Genomic DNA, 21,634 nt, shown 5'->3' with positions numbered 1-21,634 from the left:
TACGCTGCCTGCCTGCCTAACTCCTGCTATCACCACTGAATATATGCAGCTGGATTAATCCTCAGAAGGACTGTTAGTTCAGATGAATATAAATATATGTTGTGGAATAGCTATACTAACTATGAAGAAGCAAAGCTCTCCCTACTCTGCCTGATTCCGGGGTAGACTGTGACGAGCGTGGCGGCACCCGGTCTTATATAGACCTGATGATGCTGTGCGGCCAGCCAATCACTGTAATGCCCACAACCAACATGGCTACGCCATTACAGTGCATGGCAGACAATCCCCACATGTTCATTGGCTCTCTAAAGAGCGCCAAACATGCAGGGAGGGGACCCGAGCTCCCGCCGAGCAACCCCAGAAATACTCGCAGCGCACTGAGCATCTCAAGCTGTGAGATGCTTGGGCGAGCACCGAGCAGTGGCAAGCATGCTCGCTCATCATTAGTTTTGAGCACCTTGAGGGGTGCAGTTTTTAGAATGGTGTCACTTTTGGGTATTTTCTGTCATAAAGGTCCCTCAAAGTCACTTCAAATGTGGTGTGGTCTCAAAAAAAATAGTTTTGTACATTTTGTTGGAAAAAATGAGAAATCGCTGGTCAACTTTTAACCCTCATAACTGCCTAAGAAAAAAAAAAGTTGTTTCAAAAATTGCGCTGATGTAAAGTAGACATGTGGGAAATGTTATTTATTAACTATTTTGTGTGACATAACTCTCTGGTTTAAGGGCATAAAAATTCAAAGTTTGAAATTGGAAAAATTTTCGCCATAATTTCCGTTTTTTTTTTTTCACAAATGAACGCAAGTGATAGCGAAGAAATTTTACCACAATCATGAAGTACAATAGGTCACGAAAAAACAGTCTCAGAATCAGTGGGATCCGTTGACGCGTTCCAGAGTAATTACCTCATAAAGTGACAGTGGTCAGAATTGTAAAAATTGGCCTTGGTCAGGAAGGTGCAAACAGCCTTGGGGGTAGAGTAAAATGAAAAAAAATCCCATGCAGGTCCAACGTGGTCCATCGATTCCAAATAACAAAGGCTCTGGAGCCTCGTTCTGACGTTCCATAGCCTTTAACTACAGCTGCGCAGCGGTGATGCCAGTAACGTTACCGCTAGCCACATTCACCCAGTCACGCAGAGCGCAGCTTGGTGATGCTGATAAAAAAACGCACAGGTGGTCAAAACGGAACGTCCCACACGGACGAGATTTTAGGCGTGTTTGTACTCCAGAGCTTGGAAAGGGTTGGCTACAGTCCTAGGAGACCTCAGAGTGTTACACATCCTTTGAGGAAGTAAGAGCCTGTGCAGTACTTCTATGAGTTAATTTGACACGAATAGACGTTTTTGGGGGAGAAAAAAAAAATCACCAAAGTTGTCGAATTTGAATTACAACAAGCAATAGTCTATAGTTGTGATCTGATTTGTAACGTTGTATATAATATTCGGAAGCTTACAGCATTTCTGCTCCTCCCTAATCCGCAGCGGACGGTAGACCGGCTACACACGGTTCACAGGTGACTCGTTCACGTTCTTTCCTGTGACTGTAGTTGCACTAGCTGCACTCCAGATGGCGCTATCACCCAGTGGATAGAAGGTGGAAGGTGACGGCCAGTGACGAGGTGAGCGCTCTCCAGTGCCACGTTCGTTGTGACGTCACAGCAGGAGGTGCGAAGTCTCCCCAGACCGGTTCTCAGTTCCCGAACACGGCAGAGGCAGAAGAGCTGCTGGTCATAGGGTCTCCGTCACTGCCGTTCCCGCTGCCTGCAGAGCCGCACCTGGCAGGTCACGTGACCAGGGAGAGCAGCGGAGTGAGAGGACGGCTGCTGACAGCTGCGGGACTGCAACACTCCAGAGCCGGGATGACGACTGTGGGGGGCGCCCTGCCACACCAGCTCCTGCTGCTCCTGCCCGCACTGCTCCTGCTGCTGTGGGGGGCGACCGGCGCGGCTGCAGGTAAGGAACTTCCTATATATATATGCACCCTGCCCCTCTTATAATGCATAGTCACTGTGACGTCACACTGCGATACATCGTGACGTCACAATCTGCATGGTGGCCGGTCACAGGGAGGAGCAGTACCCTGTATGGAGCCACACCTAGTTTTATGAGTGGATGCCTCACATTCCAGGCTAGATCTTGATAAATGTGTAGTGCACATGTTACATGGAGTCACGCAGGTACCCCCCCTAGAGGAGTGTGGTCCTGCTGACAGGCAGCGGCGCAGGGTGTGCTGGCACTCGGTGGGCATCAGAGCCAACCATGGGTTACTGCAGCCTATGAGCAGCTGTGCACACATGTAGGGGGAGCGGGGAGAAGTCGCCGCCGGCCACCTTCTAGGGGAGCTTGGAGAAGGTCACCCCCGAGCCGCCTAGTTGCCGGCCGCCTTCTAGGGGAGCTGGGAGAAGGTGTCGTGGTGTCTTAAGTAAACATTTTCTTATTTTAGCGATTTTTATTTATTTATTTATTTTTTCTTGATTATTTTCTCCATTTTATTTGCAGAGGGCTGTGATGGCACAAATACATGTGAAACGTGTACAAATATCTCAGGCTGTGTATGGGTTAATTGTACCACAGGTAAGACATCTTGACACCTACATAATATCCCAGTAACGTGGAAGAATTTTCCTTTTTCCCAGTCTTATTTAAAATATTTGATTTGATGTTTTTAACTGAAGTAAACTATATTCCAGTGTTAGAAGAATAGATTCTTCATCAGGGATCAGGGTTGGCCAAAACGTGGCCACAAGAGAATTGGCACTGGTGACTAGACTTTGCCTCCTACCACTTATATGTTCAGCGGTCTGGTGCCCGTTACTTGGAGCTCCATACTGCCATTGGCCGCGTTTATGTCCATGTCTGATGAAAAGATTTGTCAGAGACCAATTGGGCCATGTTTCCTCCTGTGCTCTTGCTGAAGGACCACTCCTTATCCTCACAGTGTTGGATCTTCTTATCCTTCTCTATTTGGTGGTAGTTCATGTGTCTTTTATGTTTTGTTCTCAAGCCATTAGGTTCCCTTTAATATATTAAAACTATCAGCAGGTTTTTGTACCCCAAACTAATAACATCTATGTGAGGTCGCTGTAATGCTGAATAAATCCATGCCTTAGTTTTAGCAGTCCATGTTTCCAATCCAAAGAAGTCCGTAGTCCAATTTTTATGCTAATGAGCCTGAAGTGCAGGGGGCTGATCCTGCACTTACAGCTCTCCGGCATCATTCTCTCCTTCCCCACCCACCGATGGCCTCCGGTCACTGACTGATGGGTCACTCACACATCATCTGGACTTTTCTGTGCATACACTGCAATGATGGCTCTTGAGAAAGATCTCAGTTGGGGGATGCAGGTCATTCAGACTAGAGTGACCTGTCGGCGGGTGGAGAGAGAGGGCAAAGAGCTGTGAAGAACTTAAAATGTGCAAATTCTTATCTAACTTGCGATATGCTATGACAGTGCCATGTTTAAAGACTGTGAGATCTTCGGTATGGTCCATAAAGTTTGCCTATGGAGACTGCATGGCTGTAAATGCGCCCCCCAGCACTGACTGATCGCAGGGTCTAATGCTGAGCTGCTGTCAATCAGTGCAGGGGGATGTGGTTATAGCCTCTGCTCTCTATACACTGAGCAGTGACTGAAACCCAAATGCTGCCGGGAGGAAAAAAGTTAATTTCCTCCTGGCAGCGGGGGCTCTTAAGTGCGGGTGCTGGGCAGGTTCAGAACGCTATTAACCATATCTTCAGGTTAATAGTGTTCTTTCATATGACAGGTTCACTTTAATGATTTCATTTTCCTTGTAGATGAAAAGCCAAAATGTTCATCAAATTCATCTAATACCAACTGCACAGAAAAACCTTGTGAAGGTAATATCTATTCTTTTCATTTACTAATATATATATATATATATATATATATATATATATATATATATATATATATATATATATATATATATATATATATATATTATTAGTTAATTTGCTTAGGACAGCAACTTTATACTAGTTTGTGAGACTGGGAAACCTATGCGGAGTCTGGTTTTACACATTTTTTCCCAGTCGGAGTACAGAACGCGATGTACTGACTGCCCGTGGGTGTACTGGGCCAAGCTCAACAGCCTCATATATGCCCGTAAGGGAGTTTGGGTCAGGAGACCTGCGGACTGTCCCTACTTGACAGTTTAATGACGTATTGTATAAATTAATCTTTAATTTTATATGTATTTAAAAACAATGCCTTTTTTTTGTTTCATATCACTACTAATTTTTATTAAAAACTAAATTGGTAATCTTGCATTTTTCACACTGACCACTAGGACTATTTTACACTCTTAACGTCCTGTCCTTATAGGAAGAGTTTACAGGAGCTTCTTATCATCAGAGGCAGGGCTACAGTGACAGGTAACACCTCTATACACAGCTGATAACACAGGATCCACCAATCACAATAGATGATGTCACAGATCCCCTCCATTCACAATGACCTATGCAGACTCTCATTAGATACTTCTATACAAAGATAATAAAGCTCCAGTATGAAAATTGCAAGACTTCTATTTTTTATTATATTAATAGATTGTGATATGAAAAATAAAAATATATTGCTGAAAATGTTTTAAAAATACAATTAACACACAAACCTGATTTGGGGCCTGTGCACACGACGCCTTTTTCCAGGCAGGTTCTTCCCAGAACCCACTTGTAAAAGTGCCCCATAAAATGAACATGGTGCACGGCAATGTCAAAACAACACTGTTGTCTACATGTTTCTGTCTTTTGTCACTTATTTTAACCACTTCAGGGTTCATAAACTTGAAGTGGTTAAAAAAAGTGACATGCTCATTCTTTGGACGGCTTTCGCTGGGAAGCCATCTGCTCTCTATACATCACTTGATTGGGCTATAAGCTATAACATGCTGAGTGAATGAAATCTGAATGGGTTGAACAATAGTAAAAAGCCAAGTCCGAGCAGTTTGCATGTCCTCATGACTATCCCTGATCCATTTTTGTGCTGTCTTTTGAATGGTTTGTCTATAAGCTACAATGTCACTTTAACCATTAGTAAGGAGTATTGATGATCAGACAGGTTCCATGTCATTTCTAATGTAAGCTCCCATAGAAGAATGTAAATGTCTCCTTTTCTTATTAACTCTTTACAGTAGTCCCAAGTACAGTAAAACCAACCCCAACTCCTCCAGCAGGTAAAGCACATCATTAGTATTTGTCTTTTTTTTAATTTTTAGCAAATTTGACTGACTTAACATGGCTTTAGACTGAACTGTCTGTAGTGGAAAAATGACACCTATGTAATCAGTACACTCCCAACATTCTAGGTTCCCATTTGATTATGGAATGACAAGATGGGAACGTTAAAGGGAACCTGTGACTAGTCATGATGCCCAAACTACACTATGACTTGTCAGAGAAAACAGTGTGAAGTGCTAGCCAGGGACTATAGAGAGACCTGACTAATCCGTCGTGGTCCCGGGTGTTTTTTTTTTCCCCCCATTTCACTCCTCGCGTGGGATAGACTTGTTAATCAGCCAGAGCGTCCATGCAGTGTGCCCGCTATTATAGCTCTGCCCTATTTGTTGTCGTGATCATTGTTTGGTTGGAGATGATCTAGCAATTTGAGAACCAATTGTTTTAATGGCCCTTGATTCAATATACCCAAGATTCAGCAGTAAGGACAATGAGAAGTCGTGGGGAACCATAAGTCCATAACAACCCAAGGTCTCAGCAGATCGTCCTTTTGAGTAGTTGATTTGTTTGATGGAATTGCATCACTAGTTTCTATTGTTTTTTTTTCTATACAGTTGAGCCCACCACAAATGGCACTGCTACCAATGCATCTACCTCAGTCCCATGTAAGTACTTACAATAAAATGAGGCTCGGAGGCAATATTTTCTATTGTATATATCGTCTATAAAATAGAAGAATGAAACGTGATCTGTTTGGATTTGTCTACTTCTAAATAGTTTAAAAAGATCATTATCATGTTTTTTTCTTCTTATTAAATGGGTATTTTCTTGATGTAATGTTATGACGATATATATCTATTTATTTTTAATAAGAAATTACTGAGTCTAATCATAAAGTATGCGCATATGGGTTAAAGTTCTTCTTCAAATATCTGCTGAACTTATGACTGTGGGTTTTTAACTAGCAAGACCGGGTTCAGATCCATATACGCGTATGTATATGGTCCTCAAGGTCTGACGCTATAAGTTTGAGTACGGAGACCCCCTGTCCGTCCAGGCATTACAGTCCATATGCAGACCATTAAATACAGCCATCTGAACCCAGTCTAAAGTTTGGTTTTATTCACTTTATTTAATAAATCTGTTTTTCCAAGTATAATGAAAATGAGGTTAAGATTTAAGTGACCCTTAGATACATTTTTTTATGTACTGTATATTCCACCCCCTACCCCAATCAACTAGAGCAGTGGCCCCCAACCTTTTGTACCTTAAGAGACACATCCAGCACGCCCACCCTCCCCAACCGTAGGGTTATCAAAAACCCTGATTATTTACTGGTAAAATGACATCCCTCAGAAAGCACCTTGTGCTAACGTCCCGTTTAGGCAGTATCTTCCCATTTTTACCCCCATTCAGAACTCTCACATGAAGCTCTCCCACCAAACTACTGCACCAGCCTCAACTCCCCGCTAACTAATAGGATGATACTATCTCCAGCTTACCATATTTATGCGCATTCAGAAAAGCTCTTCTGTTCGCGATAATTCACAAAAGTCACCATTTGGAGACCTTCTCTTCATAGCCGTTTGCTAGACCTAATGCACCAAGATGGCAGAAAGCCGCGAGCCATGGTCCTTTGAGCCATAGGTTGGGGACTCCTGTACTAGAATCTTTAGATCTAAACTGATAAAAGCCTAATGAAATTGATTACCACTGCTCACCAAAGGCTACCATTTTATCTGTATGTGTAGTGGCCATGTAGAACAATGTGTACATTTCTTTTCCCTTTTTACTGATTTGCGTTTCTACTCTTCCTATTAGCTGCAGTAACCAACAGTTCCGTGGTTCCTGCTTCAACCACTGCCCATGGCAATGTAACCAGTAAGTTCTGTTGATATACCTTTCTGCATAGCTTAGAGCAAGTGTTTCTCTATGTGCTTATTAGTGTGTCATATTTGCCTTGCATGTACAATAAAAAACATAGTTGTTTATTGAAAGTTGTGAGTTGAAGTATTTTACAAACAGTCACTTTTTCTGTACTTTGTTTGCAGCCACCACAAAAATGCCCCCTGAGCCAACCGCATCACCTATAAAGAAGAACACTTTTGACGCCGCTAGCTTTATTGGAGGAATTGTACTTGTACTGGGCATTCAAGCTGTGGTATTCTTTTTGTACAAATTCTGCAAGGCCAAAGACAGGAATTATCATACCCTTTAAAGCCAGTTCCTCTGGACTGCTCACCTACATCGCTCTAACCAAATGTAACCCTGGAGATTATTCGTTGGAAAGTAGCAGAAGGAGGCCCTTTCTTCCTCAGCAAATTCTTGTTTTGTACCATCGCTATCAAGAAGGAAGTGCATTGCTGTGGACTGCATGCGTCTCCATCTGCTTCCTAAATTATTGCTATGTCCTGTTCTACAGTATACAGGGGAAGAAATCTTTCCATGGGTAAATTGGATTGAAAAAAAAATCTTAAAATTGCATTGCATGGAATGATTAGGTTGTTAGGTGATGGTCGGAGTCGTGCAGTCTGTAGGTATTGATTATCTTTACATCATTTTCTCACTTTCAGTTCTGTTGGCGAGTCTGTTAACGAAGGATTTTTTTTATTTTTTGTTTTTTTTCTTTAATATAATTTCTCCCCATCTCCTTAAGTGCACCTTATTCCTAAAAGAAGGTGATATTCAGAGAATTGTGCCTTAAAGACATATTGAAAGTATCACATGTTTCAATTATTTAGTATTGAATTGGCGTCTTCGTAGTTTTGCTGGGATGACCGATTAATAAGTTATTTCCATGCCCCGTATCCTTGTCCTCCAGGAAAATGAATATGGCAGGTAAATTAATGGAGCAAAGCAAGTTTAGTCCTCTAGTCTAATCCCATGCATCTTCCCTACTCTGTAATAGCATTCATACACTAGAATATTCAAGAGGTTTACTGATAACAGGGCCCATTCTACTTATTTACTTTTTTTAATTTAAACTGCTCTTTTCTGTGGATCAGTCCAAAAATTAAGGAAATAATATACTAATTTGTTCTAACTTGATGACTTGATTTTTTTTTCTTTGAACTTCCTAGAGCCTTGTAGTACAGCATGCTTCCATTATTGATTCCATTTGCTTTCTTGAGTCCCACTTGCCCATAAATATATAAAAAGTATTTATACTTATTCCCTATTGCATGATCTGTACAGATGTGATCTTAATAATTGTTTTACAGGCAGATCAGTGAATGAAACCAGATACTGCTGCAATAAATGTTTCCTAAGGGAGTGCAATACGCAGGTTATGTGCCAAAGGCTGTTCCCTAGGGAACTAATAAGAAATTACCTTAAACTATGAGTCACAATAGCATACTGATTCTGTCATGCCTTTCCAGTACACCCTGAACATAAGTAATGTCTTCTGTCATCCTTAATTGAAGTCCAGGAGGATCTGTCATTGTATGGCAAATACCTTAATGACACATGGTTCCCCGTAACCTTCTGTCATGGTCCATACAGACAGTATGGGCCATCACAGTAGTCCTGCTCCATACAGATGGATTTCCTGATGAGCATTAGCTCCGCTCCGTGCACCTTTGCACAATTCTGCACAAATGCACTGAAGCAAATAAACCGCACTAGGAAGATGACGCACCTTATGTGAATCACCATACAGTCAAAATGTCCAAAGGTTGGTAAGAGGTGATTGAGTGATGATATGTTAATAGATGCTCTGACTCGTCTTTAATTCTTTTTTTTTTTATCAGAAAATGATCTAATGTTTAGTTAAGTTTTTTTGTGTTACGTGTTTGGTTGTTTTTTCTTATTACAATCTGTACTAAAACATAAAATTAGAAATCTTGCCATTTTCTAGCCACTGGGACTATTTTAGACTCATACTTCTGTTTTTTTCACGAAGAGTTTTCAAAAAGGCTCCTTATCAGAGCTAGGATCACAATGACAGGCCATACTTCTATCCACAACTGATAACACAGCATCCACTAATCACAATAGGTGATGTCACAGCTAACACTGCTCCCCCTTCCTTCGCAATGACCTTTGCACACGCTCATTAGATGCTTCAATGCAAGATAAGGTCAGAATCTGGCTATGTACATGTATTGTTTCCTGAAACAAAGAGAAGTTAGTCTAAAAAAAAACAAAAGCCCCACCGGCCACTGTGAAAATTGCTAAATTTTTATTTTTAATACAGAATGTTATATGAAAAAAAACATTTCCAGAATTTAAAAAAGATGTATATTTTTAACGCAAAACAATGATTAAAAAAATAGGTCATTTTCCGATGATTGCTTCCCTTTAATGATCTACTCTGTATATTGCCATATTGTTTTTTTAATGCAGATAACAACCAACTTAGACTTCATGTTTTGGTTTTAATCTGAAGGGGTCAGAAATGAAAGTCACAAAGTAAAATTTGCTACTCTTACTTCTGGGTGCGACTTCTAAGTGCCTTAAAGTTGTAGTTGTTTGTCTTCAGTTTTCTTCTTTAGATATTGAAGGTGAGCCGATGCATGTATGCTGGGGGGTAGCATGCATACCAATATCTGTTTGTTATAATTTACTTAGGATACAGCCTCGAAATAATGTTTTCTGCAAATTTAGATGGGTGGTTGAAATAATGCTGCCTTGCCAATCAGGAATAGTATACAACAGTGAAAATGGAATATTATTTCACAAACACTTTGTGCATGAGCCAACATAAGATTTTCTGTAAGCAATTTTCTTCCTGCAAGTAGTGCCTGTCTCCTCAATAGTCTCACCAGTTTGCTGATTACAAAACATAACTAATAAAGGTGTGGCCAGTGTGTATAATGTATCCAGAACTATGGCTGATCAGCTGCTGCCAGTGTATGGCCCAATATACGATGTTATAGGAAATCTGTCATTGTTTATAAGCATTGCAGAATTCTGTTGTGGTTGCGTAGATGAATGGGTGCTGATATAGTATGTCATTTTTATCTCTGTACACCCTTGCATTCCCCTACAGCCAGCCCACAGAGAGTCCATGCAGCACTTCTTTAACCAAAGAACAAACTGTGCACTTGCAGCACCAATTTCAATTCCATCTGTTCTGAGGACATGAATATGTTTAAAAATGTTATATGAACCAGAGAGACCATAGGTATTTTCAAAACCCCAAAGTAACATAATCAAAACACCATATGTTAGACTAAAAAAGATCAATGCTTTATTTATATATTTTTTAAAAAAAGATAACACATAGGTATAAATAACATTTGTGAAAGGACATAACATGGGCATGTGAGGCAGCAGGGGGTAGATAAGGACACAGCTGGTATCCAATTCACATTGGACCTATAATAGGTCACATAGTCCAACCCATAAATCCATAAGTCACAAAAAATGTGTGAAGAAAAAGTTATAATGACATAGATCAAGTGACCTGTAACAAGTCACAGTATAGACAACCATCAGAAGTTTTTTCAGCAACACATAAAAAGTACAAACACCACATGGAAAGGGTTAAGTAAGGCATACTTAGTGAGAGTAAACAGAACCAGCAGTGTCAGAAGAGGCCCCCCCCAAAAAAATATATAAATAAAGCATTGATCTTTTTTAGTCTAACATATGGTGTTTTGATTATGTTACTTTGGGGTTTTGAAAATACCTATGGTCTCTCTGGTTCATATAATGTTTAGTGGTATGCCCCTTATTACATTCAAGGTCCTACTGGTCATTGTTATTTTGTTGTATTATGTTTAAAAATGTATTGCAGTGCATGGGGCAGTCAGGGATCACTTTAAATATGAAGGTGGGTAGGGGAATGGTGGTACCTACGGGCATGTTTACAAAGCCAAGAGGAAAGATGGGTGAGTGGCACTGGTTGGAGGGAGGGCAGGGGGCGTGTATAGGGCGGCGTGTGCCCGCTCTCCACTAGTGGATGCATGGAGTGATAGCGCAGGAGTGTGCACTGTGCCCTTTGTGTGTGAGGGGAGCACGGACATGTACAGAGAACGGACGGCGGCTGTCAGTTATTGATGGGGATGTGCGGCTGCACTTGTTTAAGGGCTTATTCAAACATCCTATATATTTTCTTTTTCTTACCATGTATCAGAAAAAAGGTCTGAGCTTTATCAGTGATTTTGTTCAGAATTTCATTAGACTGTCATACGAGTTTGATCCGAGCTTTATTAGTTTTTCTGACGATAGAAAAAATAATTTTCTCTACTTTCTCTTACCTAGCAGTCTGTGAAAAACAGACAGCACCTCATACCAAGTGCTGTCCAGTTTTTTTTTTTGTTTTTGTTTTTTTTCGCTAACCCAAGATCAATATTGGAAATTTGACCACCATTTTGCAGAGACAACATGGTCCACAAAAAAAAAATTGCACATGTGAACAGCCCCATAGATTGTACTAGGTATAGGTATGGGTTCTATGTGTGAAAAATAGAACTTGTGCACGAAAAACAGACGCTGTTTGTAGCTCCCTTGTCTTCCCCTGTACACACTGGGTGTTCGCTGTTGGCATATTGAGATACTTTTTAAAACTTTTGTATCAGAAAACCCCTTTAATGCTTAGTAGGAGGGCACTTTCGCCTTTGCACCAGACCCCCCCAATATGTTAAAACAGCACAGGATTCATTCACTGGAGCACTTTTTGTGGTAAAGATCAGGAGGACTCTCCATTATGCGTACACACATAGAAGTCCTCTGTAGCATACAGACCCTTTGGAGGCTGACTGCACGGGAACACCAGGGAGTACAGAGACTACATATTCTGAATCCATGCACTTTTATCTATGCAGCCGTCACAGCAGTTTGTAGGGGTAAAACATTGTGACAGATTCCCTTTACAGCATTAGGACTGGTACTTGAGTTAATATAGTATCTGCTATACGGGTTTGTCTTTCAGGTTTGCACTGTTGAAATGTTGCTGTAAGGTTCCATATCTGACTTTTCAGTAACTGAAATCCAGTAGGTCCCTCCTGATTCATCTGAGTATCTATAACTTTACCTTTCAGTGGTACTTTATAATAAGGAATTGCGCTTCTAGAATAACAATGTGTGAAGGATAGAATGCTGTGAGCCAATTAATATGAATGTTACGCACAGGTTTGGTTTTATAGAGACGATGACCCAATGAGCTCTAATAAAGTCCAGTATTGTGAACTGATCACCCAGTAGAAAATCTGACGAATACAGTGGTGTTGATGACATCCGGAAGAGCTCCTCGCACAAGAATGTCAGCCTAAATAGTGAAATGTAACAAGTCCTAGCTAAATAGGTGTTCCTGTGCCAATCATCTGGAGCAAGTCAGCTCCATGGAAGGAATGAACAATGCTCTGGTGTGAAATTCTTGTGCCATCCCACAGGTTTTCTTTACTGACTTGTAGTGAGCTTCCAGAGTCCAACACTTCATTATGCTCCATGACAAAATGCCTTGAGAAATGTAAAATTATCCTAATAATCTCATAAGCTGTTCAACTGCAAATAAAATTGATTTTGTTGAAAATAAATACTTTAAGGACCTCCAGGACTTGTGCTTGACTTTGATTTTACTTTGTTATTTATAGATGACCCATCCCTTACTTGAAATATAAAAATCCCTGATCTCGCCTGATTCTGCTGCTTTTTTCTATTTTACGCTGTCCATTGCAGAGATGGTCACATATGTTTCTTTTGGAGCGCAGTATATGAAATCTCTGCTTTGCAGTCACACAGTGCACAAATCTGAATATCTTTGCTATGGAATAAGTCCGTGCAAAAAGAGTGGCAGAAGCGGGTTGAGCTCGGGTTTTTACAAGGCACTTAACTCAATTTATTTGAGCATGTGACAGGTTCTCTTTAAAGGAAAACATTTTCTCTGGGATTTTGATAACTTAAATGGATAAACATAAAACTTTGTATTATGCACAAGAAAAATGGTCTATTTATTGAAACACTTGACCACTGTATAATGAATTAATAGGTAAATGAATGGGACTGGGGTGTTGGACAAGTATTGATAACGCTGTAGAGAATCCAATCTTTAAAAGGGACCTCCCATTAGAGTGTTTGTGTATTTAGATATGCTAATTTTGACCCAACAATACTCCTTAACGAATGCTGATTGTATATAGGTAACTCGGTGCTTGTTTACCTGCCTCTGATCAACAATGATGGTGCAGAACAATTGCTAATATTATTGTTCCTTTCCTATACAGTGTCATGTTATTGGCAGTTCATCTGTTTACAATAGGTGATGTGCTACTTATAATGTTTTTTTTTTTGTTCTTTTTCTTTGCAGGCATCCGATTATGATAATCAGGTGATCCCTGGTTTGTTTTCTGTGGGCCAGTAATTGGTAACAAGCGTTTCTGCAAACATTTGTTCACCAATTATTTACTCTGCATGCACCAAAAGTCATAACAATTACTACAATGTTCCTAAAAGTAAAGGGTCACTGCACTGATCCCTCAAGGTTTCCAAATAAATAGGGCTGTGCTGCAGATCCCTGCACCATTGCTTTCCCACCTATGTGTAATAGAGCCCGATCCTGAGGAATGTATCATTTATTTGAATGGGAAAAAACTTTTCCTTCATCATATATCAGAAATGGCTGTATTTAAGAAAAAGAATATAGGTGAGGTTTTAATTAGTTTTTTCTGTTATTGGCTGTGTAATAAATATATACACTGCTCAAAAAAAGAAAGGGAACACTTAAACAACAGAATATAACTCCAAGTAAATCAAACTTCTGTGAAATCAAACTGTTCACTTAGGAAGCAACACTGATTGACAATCAATTTCACATGCTGTTGTGCAAATGGAATAGACAATAGATGGAAATTATTGGCAATTATCAAGACACCCTCAATAAAGGAGTGTTTCTGCAGGTGGGGACCACAGACCACATCTCAGTACCAATGCTTTCTGGCTGATGTTATGGTCACTTTTGAATGTTGGTTGTGCTTTCACACTCGTGGTAGCATGAGACGGACTCTACAACCCACAGACGTTGCTCAGGTAGTGCAGCTCATCCAGGATGGCACATCAATGCGAGCTGTGGCAAGAAGGTTTGCGGTGTCTGTCAGCGTAGTGTCCAGAGGCCGGAGGCGCTAGCAGGAGACGTGGAGGGGGCCGTAGGAGGGCAACAACCCAGCAGCAGGACCGCTACCTCCACCTTTGTGCAAAGAGGAACAGGAGGAGCACTGCCAGAGCCCTGCAAAATGACCTCCAGCAGGCCACAAATGTGCATGTGTCTGCACAAACGTTTAGAAACTGACTCCATGAGGGTGGTATGAGGGCCCGATGTCCACAGATGGGGATTGTGCTCACAGCGCAACACCGTGCATGACGCTTGGCATTTGCCACAGAACACCAGGATTGGCAAAGTCGCCACTGGCGCCCTGTGCTCTTCACAGATGAAAGCAGGTTCACACTGAGCACATGTGACAGACGTGACAGAGTCTGGAGACGCCGTGGAGAGCGATCTGCTGCCTGCAACATCCTTCAACATGACCAGTTTGGCAGTGGGTCAGTAATGGTGTGGGGTAGCATTTCTTTGTGGGGCCGCACAGCCCTCCATGTGCTCACCAGAGGTAGCCTGACTGCCATTAGGTACCGAGATGAGATCCTCAGACCCCTTGTGAGACCATATGCTGGTGCGGTTGGCCCTGGGTTCCTCCTAATGCAGAACAATGCCAGACCTTATGTGGCTGGAGTGTGTCAGCCGTTCCTGCAAGATGAGGGCATTGAAGCTATGGACTGGCCTGCCCGTTCTCCAGACCTGAACCCGATTGAGCACATCTGGGACATCATGTCTCGCTCCATCCACCAACGTCACGTTGCACCACAGACTGTCCAGGAGTTGGCGGATGCTTTAGTCCAGGTCTGGGAGGAGATCCCACAGGAGACCATCCGCAACCTCATCAGGAGCATGCCCAGGCGTTGTAGGGAGATCATACCGGCACGTGGAGGCCACACACAATACTGAGCCTCATTTCGACTTGTTTTAAGGACATTACATCAAAGTTGGATCAGCCAGTAGTGTGTTTTTCCACTTTAATTTTGGGGGTGACTCCAAATCCAGGCCTCCATTGGTTAATAAATTTGATTTCCATTGATGATTTTTCATAGAATCATAGAATGGTAGAGTTGGAAGGGACCTCCTGGGTCATCTGGTCCAACCCCCTGCTCAAAGCAGGATTCACTAGATCATCTCAGACAGATGTCTGTCCAGCCTCTGTTTGAAGACGTCCATTGAAGGGGAACTCACCACCTCTCGTGGCAGCCTGTTCCACTCATTAATCACCCTAACTGTCAAAAAGTTTTTTCTAATATCTAATCTGTGTCTCCTCCCATTTAGTTTCATCCCATTGCTTCTAGTCTTTCCTTGTGCAAATGAGAATAAAGATGATCCTTCTACAATGTGACAGCCCTTGAGATATTTGTAGACAGCTATTAAGTCTCCTCTCAGTCTTCTTTTTTGCAAGCTAAACATTCCCAAATCCTGCAACCGTTCCTCATAGGACATGGTTTGCAGACCAGTCACCATTCTGGTCGCTCTTCTCTGAACTTGCTCCAGTTTGTCTATGTCTTTTTTAAAATGTGGTGCCCAAAACTGTACACAGTATTCCAGATGAGGTCTGACCAAAGAGGAGTAAAGACCGATAATGACTTCACGTGATCTAGACTGTATGCTTCTGTTAATACATCCCAGAATTGTATTTGCCTTTTTTGCTGCTGCATCACACTGTTGACTCATGTTCAGTCTATGATCTATTAGTATACCCAAGTCTTTTTCACATGTACTGTTGCTTAGCTCTATTCCTCCCATTCTGTATATGCTTTTTTCATTTTTATTGCCCAGATGTAGTACTTTGCATTTTTCCCTGTTAAAAACCATTCTGTTGGTTGCTGCCCACTGCTCCAGTTTATTTAGGTCTTTTTGAATCCTCTCTCTCTCTTCTCTAGTATTAGCTATCCCTCCTAGCTTTGTGTCATCAGCAAATTTAATCAGTTTACCCTCAATTCCTTCATCTAAATCATTGATAAAGATGTTGAACAATACAGGTCCCAGGACGGAGCCCTGTGGTACCCCACTTGAGACATTCATCCAGCTGGATGTGAAGCCATTTACAACCACCCTTTGAGTCCGATCACTAAGCCAGTTATGAATCCACCTAACAGTTGCCTGGTCCATTGTATACTTGGTCATTTTTTCAATAAGGATGGTGTGAGATACTTTGTCAAATGCTTTGCTGAAGTCAAGATATACTATATCTACAGCATTTCCCTGATCCACCCAGTCAGTGATTCTGTCATAGAAGGAAATTAAGTTAGTCTGACATGACTTGTTAGTTACAAACCCATGCTGACTCTGGTTAATCACTTCATTCTTATCCATGTACTTACATACATGTTGTTTAATAATTTGTTCAAAGATCTTTCCTGGTATAGAAGTCAGACTCACCGGCCTATAGTTCCCTGGGTCCACCTTCTTCCCCTTTTTGAAGATAGGAACAACATTTGCTCTTCTCCAGTCTTCTGGGACTTCTCCTGTTCTCCAAGAATTTTCAAAGATTATGGAGAGTGGTTCTAAAATTTCGTCTACGATCTCCTTCAGTACTCTGGGGTGTAATTCATCTGGACCTGGTGACTTGAACTCATTTATGTTAGCTAAATATTCCCTCACAATCTTTCTGTTTACAGATAACTTGGATTCCTCTATTCCTTTAAAAGGACAGTGAAGATCAGTTGATGTTACATTTTCTTTCTGAGAGAAAACAGATGCAAAATAGGAATTAAAAAGTTCAGCCTTCTCAACATCCTCTCTTACCATTTCTCCATTTTCATCCTGTAAAAATCCTATAGCATCTTTGACTTTTCTTTTACTTTTGACATACCCCCAAAATCCTTTTTTATTGCTTTTGACATCTCTTGCAAGCCTTAATTCATTGTCAGCTTTAGCTAACCTGATACGTGCCCTGCAGGATCTGCAGACTGCATTATAATCTTCTTTAGATATGCCTCCCTCTTTCCATTTAATAAACATTTCTTTCTTTCTTTTTAGCATGTGTTTAAGTTCTGTGTTCATCCATCCTGGTTTCCTTAAATGCTTCCCATTCTTCCTACTTTTCGGGATTGTTAACGATTGTGCTTTGAGAATCTCATTTTTAAAAATTTCCCATCCTTCCTGGACATTTTTGTCCTTAAGGACATCCAGCCATTGGATCCCTCCTATTCTCTTTCTGAGTCTCTTTTTGTGTGATTTTGTTGTCAGCACATTCAACTTTGTACAGAACAAAGTATTCAATGAGAATATTTCATTCATTCAGATCTAGGATGTGTTATTTGAGTGTTCCCTTTTTTGAGCAGTGCATATATATATATATATATATATATATATATATATATATATATATATATATATATATATATATATATATATATATATATATATATATATATATATATATATAAGCTGAGTGTGTGTGTGTGTGTGTGTATGTATGTATGTCCGGGATTGGCATCTGCACCGTCGCAGCTACAGCCACAAAATTTTGCACAGTCACACGTCTGGACCCCGAGAGCGTCATAGGCTATGTTGTGAGGCGAAATTTTAACCCCGTGCGTTCCAATTCACCAAACAATTTTGCCCCTATCTACATAATGGGGAAAAAGTGAAAGGAAAAGTGTTGGAGGCAAATTGACAGCTGCCACATGTGAACAAGGGAGAATTAAAGAATGAGAGCAATGGCGCCAAAGAGTATATACCGTACAGTTGCTAAGGTGGGGTCCTGACATGGGATACTCATACTCACAACACACGGGGATATGAACACACACAAAATGCGCCACACACTACCACGTGCTTGAACACATATACCACCCTCCGCACACACAAAACTCATCACACAAAGATTTATCAGGCTGCCAATAGCAACCAATCACAGCTCAGCTTCTATTTTGCTACAGTTAATTAATCTGAGCTGTGATTGGTTAATATATGCAACAAAGGACATTCTCAGTATAACAAAGCTTGTGTAAGATAATAAGATGTCAGGGTGTGTTGGTGGAAAGGCTGATGTCAGTCACATTACTCCTATGTGATAGGATATAGAAACTGCCAGTTACAGACTATTTTTACCACAATAATGCCTCTTAAGAAAAGGAATTTCATGGCACGAATGTCAGCTGATGCGAAAAGAAAAGCTGCATTACGGGCCAATGAAAAATGTGAAGACCGAGAAACAAGGCTGACAGGCATGAGAACAGCAGCTGCTTCCTCAAGAACCAATGAACTTTCTGAGCAGAGGGAAGCGAGGCTTGCAGACAAGAGAACAAGAGCTGCTTCCTCAAGGGCCAATGAACTTTCTGAGGAGAGGGAAGCGAGGCTTGCAGACATGAAAACAAGAGCTGCTTCCTCAAGAGCCAATGAACTTTCTGAGGAGAGGGAAGCGAGGCTTGCAGACATGAAAACAAGAGCTGCTTCCTAAAGGGCCAATGAACTTTCTGAGAGGGAAGCGAGGCTTGCAGACAAGAGAAGAAGAGCAGCTTCCTCAAGGGCCAATGAGTCATCTCAGCAGAGAGAAGGCCGACTTGCCACTAAGAGAATTGCTATTTCTTCCACCAGGGCACAGGAAATGGTTGGAGATTTGAAACATGCTGCCTTTTGTTACCAGTCAGACATAAAGTTTCCACATGTAATTGAGGCAACCATTTTGACAGGATGTGCCACAGGAGAAGATGTTTTCATTCCAACAATTCCTCTCATTCCATCTGATTTGCCTTTTGATTTTAAACGCCTCCAGTTTCCTGTTCGACTGGCATTTGCTATGTCCATCAACAAGGCTCAGGGACAGTCCTTGAAAGTAGTTGGAATCGATTTACAATCTCCATGCTTTTCTCATGGTCAACTTTATGTGGCCTGTTCAAGAGTTGGAACAGCCAAAAATCTGCTCGTGTTTGCACCTGAAGGAAGAACTAAGAATGTCGTTTATCAAAAGGCTCTCGAATAAGGAGTAGAAGATTGCTTCACATTACTTGGCCAATTTAGTTAAATCTGTGTGGAATATCTCTGGTGTTGAAATATATGTTGTGAAATTCTTCTATTAGCTTAGTTTTTGCCTTTTAATAATTACATTTCTATCTATTTGTTTTGTGGTTTTTGTGTGGAGAATAAATTTTTGTTAAAACATTCTATTTTGCTAACAGCAGTTATTAACCCGGGCGAATACGGGTAGTACAGCTAGTATATATATAAAGATGAGTCCAAAGGATCAGTGAAATATATGGATGGATCACTGAGGTAAGAAGGGTATCTTCAGGGTTTTTTAAACAGATCTCCGTAGACTGCAACCCATTCCCAAATTTAAGACCCAAGTCAGGTCATCGTAAATGGTCAGCTTTGAGTGGTCTTCATAGAATGTCTTTTTCACTATATACTACACTGCTAGGCTATTGCAGTATATAGTGTAAGCAATCAAATGATCACAGATTCAAGTCCCCTAAATAGACTTAAAAATAGAGTAAAAATATTTTTAAATGCAAAAAAAAAAAATTTGAATCACCACCCTTTCCCACTATTAAAAATAAAGAAAATAACTAAAAAAAAAATATTTTGTAATACCACGTCTATAACTGTTCAGATTATCAAAATACAAAATTGATTAAACCGATCGGTAAATGGTGTATTGAGAAAAAAAAAATGGAAACGCCCAGAAATGCAATTTTTTGGGTTGCTGTAACACCCCAAAAATAATGTGATAAAAATAAATCAAAAACATTTCACCTACCCTAAAATGGTATCAATAAAAATGTCAGCTCGCCCATGAATAACAAAGCCCTCACAAAACTCCTTTGATGGTAAAATGGAAACATTTTGGGTCTCGAAAAATGGTGACACAAGCAAAAAAATTTTTTACAAGCTTCCAATTTTTTTGTTCACTATTTAAATAAAAAACTATACAAGTTTTTAGTATCACCGTAATCATACTGACCGTCCATATAGCCACATGAGGGCCAAAGAACAGCCCCTACATGGCTGGAATGATGCAAAAGTTATGGTTCTTGGAAGAAGGGGAGGAAAAACTGAAAATCGCCCGGTCATGAAGGGGTAATGGCCGAGTCTGATCCACAAAACGGATGAGAATAAGGCATGCTCTGAATCTCACTGCTCAGACAATTGGAGCCATTTTTAACCCCTTTACCCCCGAGGGTGGCTTGCACGTTAATGACCGGGCCAATTTTTACAATTCTGACCACTGTCACTTTATGAGGTAATTACTCTGGAACGCTTTAACAGATCCCGCTGATTCTGAGACTGTTTTTTCGTGACATATTGTACTTCATGATAGTGGTAAATTTCTTCGATATCACTATTTTTTTGTGAAAAAAATTGAAATTTGGTGAAAAATTTTAAAATTTTGCAATTTTCAAAATTTAAATTTTTATGCCCTTAAATCAGAGAAATATGTCACACAAAATAGTTAATAAATAACATTTCCCACATGTCTATTTTATATCAGCACAATTTTGGAACCAAATTTTTTTTTGTTATTAGGTAGCTATAAGGGTTAAAAGATGACCAGCGATTTCTCATTTTTACAACAAAATTTACAAAGCCAATTTTTTAGGGACCACATCACATTTGAAGTCACTTTGAGGGGTCTTTATGACAGAAAATACCCCAAAGTGACACCATTCTAAAAGCTGCACCCCTTAAGGTGCTCAAAACCACATTCAAGAACAGGAATTTTTGGAATGTGGAAGAAAAAAATTAACATTTAACTTTTTTCACAAAAATGTTACTTTAGACTCAATTTTTTTATTTTTGCAGGGGTAACAGGAAAAAATGGACCCCAAAATTTGTTGTGCAATTTCCCCTGAGCACGCAGATACCCCATACGTGGGGGAAAACCACTGTTTGGGCGCACGGCAGAGCTCGGAAGAGAAGGAGCGCCATTTGACTTTTGAATGTAAAATTTGCTTGAATAATTAGCGGATGCCATGTTGCGTTTGGAGATCCCCTGATGTGCACAAACAGTGGAATCCCCCACAAGTGACACCATTTTGGAAACTAGACCCCTCAGGGAACTTATCTAGATGTGTGGTGAGCACCTTCAACCCCCAGGTGCTTCACAGGAGTTTAGAACATTGAGGCGTAAAAATAAAATGTTCACATTTTTCCCACAAAAATGTTTTTCAGCCCCCAATTTTGCATTTTCATAAGGGTAACAAAAGAAATTGCACCATGCAGTTTGTTGTGCAATTTCTCCTGAGTAAGCAGCTACCCCATATGTGGGGGAAAACCACTGTTTGGGAGCACGGCAGGCTTCGGAAGGGAAGGAGCGCCATTTGACTTTTTGAATGTAAAATTTACTGCAATTCTTAGTGGATGTGCCCCTGATGTGCCTAAACAGTGGAAAAAACCCACAAGTGACACCATTTTGGAAACTAGACCCCTCAGGGAACTTATCTAGCTGT

At 40.7% G+C, this 21,634-nt stretch overlaps 1 protein-coding gene across 1 annotated transcript; it reads left to right on the top strand.

Moving 5' to 3' along the window:
• Nucleotides 1–1,642: 1,642 nt before the first annotated feature.
• On the top strand, nucleotides 1,643–8,240 carry CD164 (CD164 molecule). The gene is made up of 7 exons (XM_073675835.1): nucleotides 1,643–1,953; nucleotides 2,500–2,574; nucleotides 3,797–3,859; nucleotides 5,155–5,196; nucleotides 5,812–5,862; nucleotides 7,019–7,078; nucleotides 7,249–8,240. Exons 1-7 carry the CDS (start codon nucleotides 1,860–1,862, stop codon nucleotides 7,413–7,415), a joined length of 552 nt encoding a protein of 183 aa, XP_073531936.1. The 5' UTR covers nucleotides 1,643–1,859; the 3' UTR covers nucleotides 7,416–8,240.
• Nucleotides 8,241–21,634: the final 13,394 nt, after the last annotated feature.

Source organism: Phyllobates terribilis, unplaced genomic scaffold (genome assembly GCF_046119375.1).
Source record: "Phyllobates terribilis strain yellow unplaced genomic scaffold, ASM4611937v1 Scaffold_3__8_contigs__length_932513732, whole genome shotgun sequence".
NCBI lineage: Eukaryota > Metazoa > Chordata > Amphibia > Anura > Dendrobatidae > Phyllobates > Phyllobates terribilis.
The sequence above is the reverse complement of the archived record's forward strand: the minus strand, read 5'-3'. Positions and strand labels throughout refer to the sequence as shown.